The sequence below is a fragment of the Sorghum bicolor genome, chromosome 3, assembly GCF_000003195.3.
Source record: "Sorghum bicolor cultivar BTx623 chromosome 3, Sorghum_bicolor_NCBIv3, whole genome shotgun sequence".
Lineage (NCBI taxonomy): Eukaryota > Viridiplantae > Streptophyta > Magnoliopsida > Poales > Poaceae > Sorghum > Sorghum bicolor.
Genome location: NC_012872.2, coordinates 2,325,193 through 2,338,359, shown reverse-complemented (window position 1 = coordinate 2,338,359; position 13,167 = coordinate 2,325,193). Strand labels below are relative to the sequence as shown.

The window sequence follows — 13,167 nt, the reverse complement described above, 5'->3', positions numbered from 1 at the left end:
TGCAGGTCGGCAGCCGGAATATAAAGGCACTCACAATGCAGACTCTATCATAGAGTCTAAAGTTATTTATTACCTCGAACAATGTGGACTTAGAGTTTTATTTTTTCTATCTCTTTCTTCAATAAATAGGCTGCCACATCAGCAAAATGCCATAAATAATATATATGTAATTAATTATTTTGGACTCTGTGATAGAGTCTTGCATTGTGAGTGCCCTAACTCATTCCCCTTTGCATCGTATACTCTCGATCTCGAGCTCGAATCGATCGATCCTCCTTTACCTAAGTTATTATAGTTAATAAAGTACTGTAGGGGCGCAAAGCCCCTCCAGTTTTCTTTCAAAAAAACAGTTTGGCAGCGGCGGTTCAGGTGCCGCCGTCTACGCATCTGTGCTTCAGTGCATGCAAGCTTCCTCATGCAAAGCATCATCTCTTTAGTGCTTCATGACCATGCATCATCTGTTGAAAGTAAAATGCATGTCTGCATGTCAGAATCCTGGACGGCAGTTGGATCCTTGATCTCGTTGCATGCATGCATGCGCGGCCTCGGCCGGCGGGGACCGCCGGCCGGCTGGCCATCCGGGAAGGAAATCTTGGGGGATCCGGCGGTGACATGGGCGTGTACCAACAGGCGCCGGAGATAGTATATGGTATGGCCACGGCAGCGGCGTGATCGAGCTGGTGCCCGTTCTCTAGGCAAGCGTACGTGACTGTCGATGCCTTTCTCGTCGTCTCCCCTGGCGGACTACTGTCGTCGTCTCGTCGGTCGCGCCCCCGTCGATTGGCGTATAGGCCGGTTAACTTGACATATAAGCGATGCGGTTGCAGAAATTTATATGCAGTCGTTTGGTTCCGGGATTTTTTTTTTTTGATAAAGCTCTACATCGTCTAATAATAGTTGGACAATAAAACTAGAGGGATCACCTTCTAGATGAGACAAAGTATCATGAGTTTTTTTTTCTAGTAAAATTTAGTAAAGTGACTTATTCCAAGAAATAACCGTTTCACTAGTGAAGGTAGATAAATTTTGTCCTATAGCTAGTTTTTCAAAGGTGGTTTTCTACTTTCTAAAAATAACAAAATCTGATTTAATGGCTCAAAATCACAACTCATTTATTTTAAATCATAAAATATAAAACTAATACCATTTATCTATGTACTCTCTCTCCCTATGAATAAGTAGATTTCTAAAATTGTCTTAAGTCAAACTTTTCAAACTTTGACCGAATTTTTTGAAAAAATATTAAGACTTATGGTATCAAATTAGTATCATTAGATTTACTATATAATATATTTTTATAAAATGCTCATTTCATGACATAGATGTTGTTATTCTTTTCTAGAAAGTTAGTTAAACTTAAAAAAGATTTGACTGACACAAATTATAGAAATTGATTTATTTAGGGACAAAGAGAGTATTGGTATTCTATCTATAGCTATTTGGATCTTCGCACTTGGGCCTTGTTTAGTTCCCAAAAGATTTTGCAAAATATTTTAGATTCTCCGTCATATCGAATCTTGTGACACACGTATAAAATATTAAATATAGATTATAAAATAACTAATTGCACAGTTCGCTTGTAATTTGCGAGACAAATCTTTTGAGCCTACTTAGTCCATGATTGGACAATATTTGTCAAATACAAATAAAAGTGATACAGTGCCCATTTTGCAAAAAAATTTGCATCTAAACAAGGCCTTGATCAAGACACAACAGTGTAAGCTCCGACACGCTTGTTGTAAAGAATCAAGCAAGAAACCTAAAGCCGCTTGAATGAAGACCAATAAATAGATATATCACCGATAAAATAGAATGGTCAATACATATATCACCCTTAGAACAAAAAAAGGAAACAAGGTATATATCACCCCAGTCTAAAATAGACGATAAACATGACATTGTTGCTATGGATATCATGCGTTTTCAAACTCGCACATGCTTTGCTTAAAACATGGGAGGCATGCATGTGTGTTGACATCAAAGTATGATCAGGGAATTCAAAGATCGGACTAGAAAATCAAATACGACCGAGTCAGATCAAATTTGAGGCAATCTATAAATTTAAGAGAAAACCAACACAATTCGGTTTGTAGCGCCCTCGCACCAATAATAAAAACCAGGCCAGGCTAATTTTGTTAAAGGATTTGTAGAAGCCAGCAAAAACTACATGTCAATTCTTGTAGTCCTAGAGAGTTTCTTAGTTTCCTTGTCGAAAACTCCCCTAATCTTGTGGAGAACTTATAAATTGATGTGGAATAGGTTCTCTACTGAGATAAGACTATCTCCTCTATTTATATACGAGGGTCACAACAATTGAGAGAGCCATCTATCCATTCGATCAAAAACCTACCTACATCTTACTTTTAAACTTTTATTCAACCTTAAGTTCTTACAATCCCTTTGTCTCATGACGAGATTTGCCAGTATTGTAGGTAGCTTTGCCGATCCTAGGATACTCCTGTCATGCTTCTCTCTAATGTCTTTGTGTGTTTTGGGCAAAGAACTAGTGTCAAATCAGCCTCGCAGATCCTCTAATTGGCCTCGCTAGTTAGACCTATTGCTAGCTAAACAAGAACAACTCCACTAGCTCTGCTTTAGAAAAAAAGATATAGTTTATGAACCACCTAAAGAGATACTCTAAAAACTCTATTTTTTTTAGAGCTATCCTATGGTGGAGTTGGTGAAGTAGTTTCAAACATCCCCTTATTAGTTTTTATTGACAAGTTTGATCAGGCCATACCATCTTTAGCACTCTCCAATACCTCCCTCTATCCCCATAAAACTACCATATCTAGGACTAATCGTTCCCCAATAACTTCATCAATATTTTTCACATCTCTTGTCGAATAAAGAGAGAGTTATACCCCCCTTAATAGCATCGGGCCCGGCCAAAATCATCCCTTTCAGCCATATTTTCCCTATACATCCGTAGATCTCATCTTTTATATGGAGGAGATATATTAAGATGCTGCCGTAGCAACTCTCTCAATATACACAAAAAAATAGATCTGGGAATAGATTATTGGAAGACTGCTCAACATGCTCTAGCCGGCTCAAATGGAACGAGAAACTCATTTGCACAAGCTGTACAGCCAACCAGCTTTGGAGTCGCATTAACATTCTACTTCGTTACCGGTAGCTAGATAGACACTCCAGGTGTGCCCTACAAGTTCACATGCTGCACAACCTGAGCGCACTAGTCGTTTTTTTTTAAAAAAAAAACTTATTTTGAACTGCAGGACTAAAAACGATCTGTCAAAGTCTCCCAGGCCACAAAACAAAACCAAGTACCCTCCTTTAAGACGGGCTCAGGTATCCTCCAAACTGCGCATTGCATCTTCACATCACCATCGTCTATTCGTCATCAATTGCGAAGGCCATCAGCTTCAATTCCTTTAAAAAAAAGTGAGCAGGAAAAGATGTTAGTCAGTCTGCATAAAGCACAATGATTATGGAAGAACCTAAAATAAAATATAATTTTTAGGCTTGACATAAAAGCAAAGGAGGAGAAAGAAATCTGATGAAACTGGCTGGTTTTAATTTTAGGCTTGTCAACGATTTGCAGAATTACAGTGCGGTCTGGATCATGGCGAAATCTTGGCATCAGTATTTGCATAGCACTGAACCATGATCTGAAATTGAATATCAGGGCTGAAGTTCGCTTGAGCTTATTAGCCAAATCTGCTAGCTATTCAACAGTATTTTTTTCTTATAATAAATCAGACGATGGTACTTTATATCATGACTTAGCAACCAAACGATGGTTTGCAGTGACCTGACCAATCTATAGCGACAGAGGGATGCAGAGCCTCTCTCTCTCTCGGAAAAGCAAAGCTGACGCTGAAACATGCAGCCAACAGCAGAGTTACGGATGCCGATGCTGCAGCAACCGACAGATTCCAACGACTGGTCACGCCCGTGACCGTGGGATGGGCAGCAGCTCCGACTAGAGACTAGGATTACCTACCATTTGTGGTCACAGTCAAAGATGGATATTGGGCCTTATATATAAAACAATAAGATGGATATTGGGCCGAAGAGATTGAGCCTTGTACATGAGCGAAACAATTTGACATTTGGTATATATACGTGTATATACAGATGGAAGATGGCCTTGCTTTAGTATCAAGAAGCATTCTTTTGTACTTTGGTCAACAAAAAAGAATATCCTTTTTTTCCACAGTGGACGACTTATAAGAAATTGTGCCTATTCTGGAGATTTTCAGACACTTTAAGCTTCTTCAGCTGGTAAAACTTTAGTTTTAGTTTTCTTTATTTAAAAACGTCAAGAAAAGCATCGCACACAACAGGAATTTGAAGAAATAATTTTTAAAAGTTACAGATCGATGTACTTCGGCCCACAATCCCTTTCTTCATCATTTTTTTTCGGGGAAAGGTATGCAAAGCCGTCAAATCTAGAGTCTGATTTTCAGTAAACAGTATGCTACTTCATAGACAAGCGAGGGGAAAAAACATTTATATACAACTAAATGAATCCAACCATTTGCTGAAGTTACTGCAGTGAAGCAACTGCAATGTTGTAAAAATACAACACAACAACTAGATAACCACCCAAATTTCAGCAATCCTTTCCATCAAAAAAAAAAATCAGCGATCCACTATCTCCTTCAATCCTACTACTTGGATTAAATCCTTGGTAGATCCAAACAGGTCCTAAACAACAGAATAAATAGTGAATAGCCATACCTTCAAAATATGTAGCCTCTTGCTCAGCAGCTGTCCAGAAAACGGACAGGCAAGATAATCCAGCTTTTGGACTACAACCTACGGGGACCTGTTCCTTTATTCTGATGAGCTGCCGAAACATTTGCACTGCTGTTGCCAAAGGACACACAAGAGTACATTGGTGCAGAATTGTCGTCCTCTGTGTTCTCATTTGGTATCAGGATATGCTTTGCCCCGGCACTGAGCTTTACAGGGCCTGATCTCAGAACAAAACGGCTGCTAGATGAAGTATTAGAGTTGTCAGGAGCAGCTCTTGTCGGTCCAGTTCCTCGACTTCTGGATGGAAGGTTTGCAGAAGCCCTAGTGTCAACTCCTTGTACTATCTGGTTTGGGCATGTAAAACTTGCAGAGCTACGAGGTTGAACTGTTGAGCCTGCAGAGTACACACCATATGACAGATGAGGCAGATTGGCACGGTAATCTGAAGATGTTGCCACATGCTGCATCATTGTTGGCGTAAATGTCGCTGAGGTTGAATCTGTCCGAGTGGAATGATCAGAGTAATAACGCCAAGGTGGTGAATTCTGAAGAAATGCAGCACTGCCATGATTGGAAAGAGGTGGATATCCCAATAGAGAATTTCGATGCAATTGCAAGTTTGTAAAGTCCCTGGATCTGTCTTCATATACTGATGGATCACCAGAGAGCACATTGGCAGTGAGAAAAGGGTGGCTGACATTATGTGGTGTTCTGTATCCAAAATGTGCCTGGGCTGTGCTTGCAGAACTTGCTGAAACATGAGCTACAGCATTTGCAGAACTTGCCGAAACATGAGCTACAGCATTTGCACAACTTGCTGAAACACTGGGAATACTCTGAGTTTGTAATGATAGGAAAGGCTGACCTTGTCGTGGCAATTCCAACACCACCTTTCTGGTAAGATGGTCTGCAGTAGGATTTATATGATTCTGTGCTGGGTCAGATAAATAGTCAACTCTAGTATTGGATACTGTAAGATCATGACCCATCAAGCGCAAGGTTTGACCAGCAGAAGGACTGGACTCTTGTTGCACGTTCATTTCTGAATGAAAATTTCGTTTCTCACTGTGTGATATATTAGATCCTCGAAATTCAAAGGAAGAAGGTTCACCTCCAGTTGAGAGCTGAGAGACACCACGATGCAAAGTCATGGAGCACCAATTTTGTTGCAGATGAACTGAATCCTGGAAATGGTTTGGCAGAGTACAAGGGGACTTGCCTTTTGATCTGGTGTCCAACTCAGTAGCTTGTCGTTCTTGTTCCTGTCCATGCAGATCGAAAGACAATTGTTTATCATTTGTCCTTCCATTATCAGTAAGTTGTTGACCCACATGCCAAGTTCCTACCTCTGTGTGCTCAAGATATGAAACGTCTGAACTCGGAACATACGGATTGTTTAAGTCCGTAGGTTCTGGAAGAGCTTGATTCAAATCAAGCAAACAAGTGGGCAGTCCAGTACTGCTAAGCTCATATTGGTTATCATGACTTGTATTCTCATTGGCTTCCTTAGCCATACTGAAGGCTTTACTTGGCATACGAGAACTACTACTTTCTGCTATGACATGTTCCTCTTCACTTGACATCTCTAGAGATGAAGAAGAAGAAGAACTAATAGCAGAGAGAAGCTCGCAGATGCTTTCCAGTGGTGGTCTTTTGGAACATTGCTTCTTGGCATCATCCATTTCTGAGAATTTAACACGCTTGACTGATTTGCGGCATAGTTGTATGACTCCAGGGCCTTTTGAACTCCCATGTTTTTCCTTTACCATTTTAACAGATGTATGCTTCGTGTACTTCTTCAGAATGCTGTGCAAAGGGAGCACTTTTTTAATATCTCTCTGTTTTCCAACCTTGGCAGCCTTTCTACTCTCAAGGTACTTTAGCCTCTCAGCCTTCTTCTTCTGCAAGCTATTACTGAGTCTTCCGTGCTTCCTTCTCTTAAGATCTGGGATCATTTCCTTCTCTGTACTGAGATCGTCATTCTCATGTTCCTTTGATGGACCAGAAGTATCCAACTCATCTCCCAAAATTGGTTTGTCAACTGATTTCTGCAGAATGAACAATGTTGAATGTTGACAAGAGCTACATATAATTGCAAGTGAAACATGAAACAGATGGGGAACAGACATAACAACTGAAAATGCTTATAGATTGCCTGATGAACCAGAAAAGTTGGTTCATTATATAAGGACAAATCAATTCAAGATCACAATTATTTAAAACTAACTGAAAATACTACCTCCATTTCACAAATGTTTATCCAGTCCGCATACCTAGGAGGCACAGTATTTAAGCACCCTTTTATAGAATTGGATTGTCCATGTTCTTACTAGATAACTATAGTGTTCATCTATCTAAGACAGATATAACTGCCAGATCGAACATACTGTGAAATGGAGGGAGTAATGTTCTGCAAATTAAACATGTAACAGAACCTAATTTACTTCTTTAAAAATGTATGATTTTGGAACTAAGCACAAAAGCGCCATTAAAAATACAGACTTGCAACATTCACGAACTTGGTATATTTTTCGTTATTATCTATTAAGAGTTCATCAATACGATAAATATCTTTTATGTCATCACAACTTTATAAAAATATAAAACAAGAATCATTGTGGACCAACACTACCTAATACATACAGATATTGGAAGCATGATGGATGTGTATCAAGGGTCTAACACTTGCTTTAAGAACTTTCTAACACATGTTAAGAGAAATTTCAGAACTCAACATGGTGTTGAATATTTGACAGTACTCAATATACACATCAATCATTATGAACCACAATGATAAGAGCGCAATGACCAGCATGGCAATGTTGGTGGTTGGCTGCAAATGATGGTCATCGGGTAGACCCAAAACTTGCTAAAATGAACTAGAATGGAATACCATGTAGTTTATTTAGGGGGAGAAATGAACTAAGCTAGCTGATATACAAAATATCATTAACTACCCACTTGCATCCTTAGCTGCAATAACATGAGGCCTTTAGCTCGGCTCAAATGTCAATAAAGATCTATGTGTTGCATGAGATCAGATAGGGGAAATGGAGACATGGAGTGCAACTCTGGTTGTAGAGACATGCCTTGCTTTGTACCAGACATAGCATGGCTTTGGATCAGATAGGGTGGCTATAAAATCTTCTTTCCTTGGAACAAGTGTATCAACTTGTTCCTTCTTGCTTCTCCATCTATACCATTATCTCATCCAAGACCTTTTGAATATGCAACATATTAAGAATGTTCATTTTATAGGCAGAGGAAGACATGGTAAGCAACTCCAGTGATTAGTAGGGATAACTATATGTAGAGTTTGGAAAACATAATGGCTTGAAAGTGCTTGTCTTGTTCTAGAGGAACATAGGGTACATGCTAAGATGAGAACTTCCGAAAAAGATACTTCACATCACTATTTCACTATCAATACACCCATTGCAATAAGGATGTGTTGATTTGACCTCCAATAACTAAGGAAACCATAAATATATCTACACAAAAATAGACACACCTAACAACAATAATTGTTAGAGTTCAATATACTAGCAATCCTTGAAATTATCCCATGGTGTTATCTAGGTCACTAAACTCTTAACCACATTCAAGTCCTTAAACTTTTTAAATGTGTTGAGTTCCAAAACCATGAGGTGAGTTAGGAGCAGGTTAACAACGCTAATGCATGATGCATGCGTGAAGAAACAATGGAATGGGAGGGGAGGGCAAATACGCTAATTAAGAGTTTAGGGACCTTAAAGTGAGATAAGTATTAAAACTTGTATTACTTACAAATTTCTATTGAGCAAGGGAGTGATATATGCAATTATTTTAACCAATGACCATTCTAGTGGTCAACATTGAACTTAGCCTTTTGGGGTAGGGTTTTTTAAGGCAATGTGTGTTAGACAAGCTTAGAGACAATCAAAGAGGCTAAGACCGAAATATAGACAAGTAGTGGGTAGCGATAATGTGGCAAGGCGTTGGCGGAGGTAGTGGATGACGCCAGTTGAGATGGGGGCAAAGGGGATGATACTTGGCAAGAGTACCTCTATGATGGAAGGATGGGGTGAGTCATGATAGCGTGACAAGTTTTGTTGTATGCTTGCACAAAGGCTGAAGATCTAATCTTTGATCAAAACATTGTCTAAATTCAGCCACCTAATGCATAGTTTGCCCCTCCCTATATTCAAAGATATGTATAAATTGTGATCGTGATCACTACAAGATGTGTTGGTGACAATGACATTCTTAATTGTTTAACATTGCACAACCGTCCACCTTAATTCTATCAAATCTTCATTAAAAATAGAGGAATAGGGGGGGGGGGGGTTCAATATTTTTCCTTTTAATCTGTTTGATTTCTTCAGTGGTGGAATTTTAGTTTTCAGAAACTAACTAACCACAAAGTTAAATTGTGACTTGGTTTCAACCTCGCAGAGACACAAACCACCACATTACTGTTGCTAACACATGTTGTGCCTATGGCAGCGAGACGTGCTCTTGTTGTGTTCCGTGCCAACGAGTTGTGTGAGATGCGCCAATGATTCGCGTCATGTCGAGGCCTTGCTTGCAAAATGCTTGTTCACGTCAAAGCTAGGTGTGTCTACCTAACCATTCATGAGATATGTCAGCGTTGATTGGGAAGTTAATAGTGTAGTCATAACCTCATACGTGTGAGTGCTTGTAGTTGCTTGTTGGGCTAACACAAAGTTGTATAATGATGGGCCAAGTGAGATGAACTAATGGAGTTTTGTTGGATTAGAAGTGGGCATCTCCAATAAGAAAATGATGATAAATGTAGTTAGATCGACATGAGGATGGAGCATTTAGGGTGCAAATGACAGTTTTTACAAGTCAAACTAAATCATCTAGTAGGGTAGCATATAACCACCAATCAGCAATACAACTAAGGAAAATATAAGCACCTTGGGAATACACACATTTACAGTGCGATATTTGTTCAGTAAAGTTAAATCAGTAGCAAGTCATGCAATGTTAGGTTCATGCGCTAAGCATGCCGTACAAAATTAATTAAGGACAAAAGAGAATGCAAGGCAAACAATAGAATTAAGAACTTTCCTTAACGATACCTTCCTTTTCTATGCTTCGTTTATCTGTTATCCCCACCCAACTTTATTAATTGCTACATAAATTTTGTACAAACATTTATGACGGTTCAGTTAGTTCTTAATTTCAGGCTACCAGCCAAGCCTAGAAATTGAATAAAAAGTATTAAATAAATCAACACCAGCAAGATATATCCTATATCTCCTATAGCTGCTAGAGAAACTTTGGCAAATGAACTGGTAACAACATTCGCCATTAACAGTATTAAACTATTGTATTGTATGCACAGACAAATCAAATATACCAAACTGTATCCAGTTGGTCAACTAATTAATTACCTAGTGCAGTGCATTAGTTTATCTACAAAGAGTACAAAGGGGCAGCAGCTCATCATATCATGCATACGGTGAAAGTTGCATATATATATATATATTCCAAAACTTCATCATCACCTAAAGACTGTTCCCATGTTTGTCATTGGAGGCCAGACATTTCCAGACCAGTTATACATACACGCATGCATGCATTATCATTTTTTCCCTTGAACCGGAACAAGTGATGAACATCACCCAAGCAATGATGAAGTCCCTTGCACACAGCAAAGAGAGAATAATAATGCAGAAGATCTCGATCTAGTAAATGCCTGCATCACGTCCACTACTTGCTATGATAAAGGTCCCGTGTGTATGGGTCCAACCCCAGCAGAAATGTGCCGGCCGGACGGACACCAAGCAGTGTAGGCACCACACACATGCAGGAGCTAGCCTACCGTGCATATATATTGTGTGAGAAAGGTAATGCGGACACACCATTTGTAAGATGGTGTACTATAGTACCAGAGACAGAGTGGTAGCTGGGATGTGCATGTCGCGAACAAGCACTAGTTTAGCGCTAATGTACATGTAAAACACCACACAAACTAACAAATCATTGCTAAGCATCAATGAACAAAATCTCTTGGCTTGCAGATATCCTCATAATCAATGTGCTGATCACGCGTGACACCCGTGTCGATCGCGTGACACCGCGTGTCGATCGCTCGGAAACGACAAATTCAGCATGAAATAACACTGGTCACACATGAAACAGTCATGCACTTAGCAAGGCAGTAATCATGATCAGCAGGAAAGACAACACAACCACGCAACAAACTTTTAACGCTTAGCAAAACAAGAGGCGCACGTACCACGCCACCACTTTGACCAGCAAATCATCTACCAAAGGACCGAGACTCGTGAGTTGTGTGCACGAACTAACTATAGCCAGCGTTAATGCCCACAGATTTCGATTCACCAATCAGCTCGGTGCACAAAATAATCCATCCATACATAAAATATCCCACCGCGTCGTCATATAAAGCAACAACTAATCCGGTCCCTCCTATAGCATTCATTCTCAAATACCAACCAAATCAGGCACTTTCAATACTGGAAAGAGTAACAGCGAGATATGGGCCATATCATACACGGATGCGATATAGATAGCTAGGAATTAATGTAAACATCTAACGATTCCGACGCTAACGAGCGCAGCCAAATCTGAACCGCGGTGACGCGCAAGGCACAGATCGATCAGCAGAAAATAATTGCTGTAAAAAAGGCAGGCGAGAATAAAAACATTGGAACAAGACGAAGACCATATCATGATGCCGCAGGCACGGGGTGGGTCGGGTTGGGTCGGGCTGGGCTGGACCACGCACCTTTCTGGGGAAATTCCCCTCGGCCGCACGCCGTTCGCCTGCCGCCGACGTCTCCGGCTCGTCCGCCGCCGAGGCAGCTTGCTCCAGACGCCGCTTCCTACGCAGCTCCTTGCTCCGGCGGACGATGGAGCGAAGAACCTCCTCCTCGTCCACGACAGCGTCGGGTCCGCTGCCGGCGACCACGGCAGGCGCCTCCGCGAAGAGGTCGGTGATGGAGCGCTTCTTCGGCGCCCGGCCGTTCCCCGACGCCTCTTCCTCTTCCTCCTCCTCATCCACCCCCGCCACCGCTTTCTTCTCCGCCTCCGCCGCCTTGATGGACGCGAGCTCGTCCTCCCACCACCGGAAGGCGCGCACCTCCAGGGGCTGCAGCTCCTTGACGGCCGAACCAAACGGGCCGAGCTCCGCCGCCCCCGTGCGCCGCAAGCTCTCCGCGTACCCCCTTCACAAGCGTCACAGAAAGCAGATCAGGAAAATAAATAAATTAAAAAAGAGAGAGAGAGAGAGGAGGCGCCCGGGACCGTGAAGCTGCGCGGTCGCCGGCGGCTCCACGCGAGCGTACCTGATGGAGAAGCCGCCCGCCATCGCCGCGGCGCTGATGACGCGCAAATCTGCGGGGAGCGAGGACTCGAGGCTGGGTTTTTGGCCTCTTGGGCGAGGAGAGAGAGAGAGAGGGACTGGAAGCGGAAGGGAAGAGAAAGCGGAAGGGGGGCAGCGATGTCTGTATATATTTAAAGGGGGCAGCAGTTTCCAAGCGGAATAAAGAAATTCGGGGGAAGAAAAAATTTTCGATCCTCTCGCGACGAATTATTTACAGCTTCCCGCTCCTTTTGCCAATACTATTTTTTTTTTCCCTCCTGGAGCTGCTCATTTATTTTTCACTACTTTAATGCATTGGCTGGTCTTGATGTCGTGCCGGTGGGGCCCACCGCTCCATTTACTACGGTGGTGGACAGCGACCTGTGATGGACAGCGGCCAATGGGGTGTTTTTTTATCCTGCGAGTGGCGGGTGACGTGGCGCGATCCGCAGCGTTGGCTGGACGGTGGCATCATGCGACGGCGACGCGGAAGCGGTGCTGCCGCCTGCTGGAAGCAACCGGACGTACAGTGTGTGGTGGGCGCGCTGAAAAATGGTGCGGGCACACGGCAGAGACCTCCTCACCGTCCAGCCATGGGGATTATTTGCTTTTTTTATGGTTTGCTTTTTCGTTTTTCCTTTTCACGCCGTCTGAACCTATAGCGCATACTCTATCTCTTCTCTAATACTCTTTTCTCTATTTATCTCTACTCTGATCTCTATATCTCTAATCTCTATCTTTATCTCTATCGCTATCTCTATCTCTATCTCGTCTTCTACATCTAAAATAACTCTAAAATCATCGTCTATTCAGTTATATTAAATCTCGACTATTGTTCACGCGTTTATATCTGATACGAATCTTCTCCCACTCGAAGCCCACACATCTGTGTTCTACTTGGTTTCAATATGAAGACCGGAGCCACATGTCCATGTCTGATACGAAGTCTTGGGAGTTCAGGATCCAATTATAGATAAGTTCAATTTAAAAAGTTATAACCGGATACACTCAAAGATATAGGCCTTGTTTAGTTCCTCCGCGAAAATTTTTCGCCACACTGTAGCACTTTCGTTTGTTCGTGGTAATTATTGTCTAATCATGAA

At 41.6% G+C, this 13,167-nt stretch overlaps 1 protein-coding gene across 3 annotated transcripts; it reads right to left on the bottom strand.

Annotated features, from left to right (window-relative positions):
- LOC8080508 lies at positions 2,992–12,194 on the bottom strand. 3 transcript variants are annotated; one of them, XR_002451497.1, is made up of 4 exons: positions 12,048–12,194; positions 11,489–11,927; positions 4,708–6,773; positions 2,992–3,393 (listed from the first exon to the last, which is right to left on the bottom strand). XR_002451497.1 is itself a non-coding variant. In XM_021457643.1 (4 exons), the coding sequence occupies exons 1-4, from the start codon at positions 12,068–12,070 to the stop codon at positions 4,779–4,781; spliced, it is 2,373 nt and encodes a 790-aa protein (XP_021313318.1). In that variant the 5' UTR covers positions 12,071–12,194; the 3' UTR covers positions 4,380–4,778. The 3 variants fall into 3 exon arrangements, 2 of the variants coding, with proteins under 2 accessions (XP_021313318.1, XP_021313317.1); XM_021457643.1 differs by lacking the exon at positions 2,992–3,393 and having other exon boundaries at positions 4,380–5,987; positions 6,072–6,773; XM_021457642.1 differs by lacking the exon at positions 2,992–3,393 and having other exon boundaries at positions 4,380–6,773.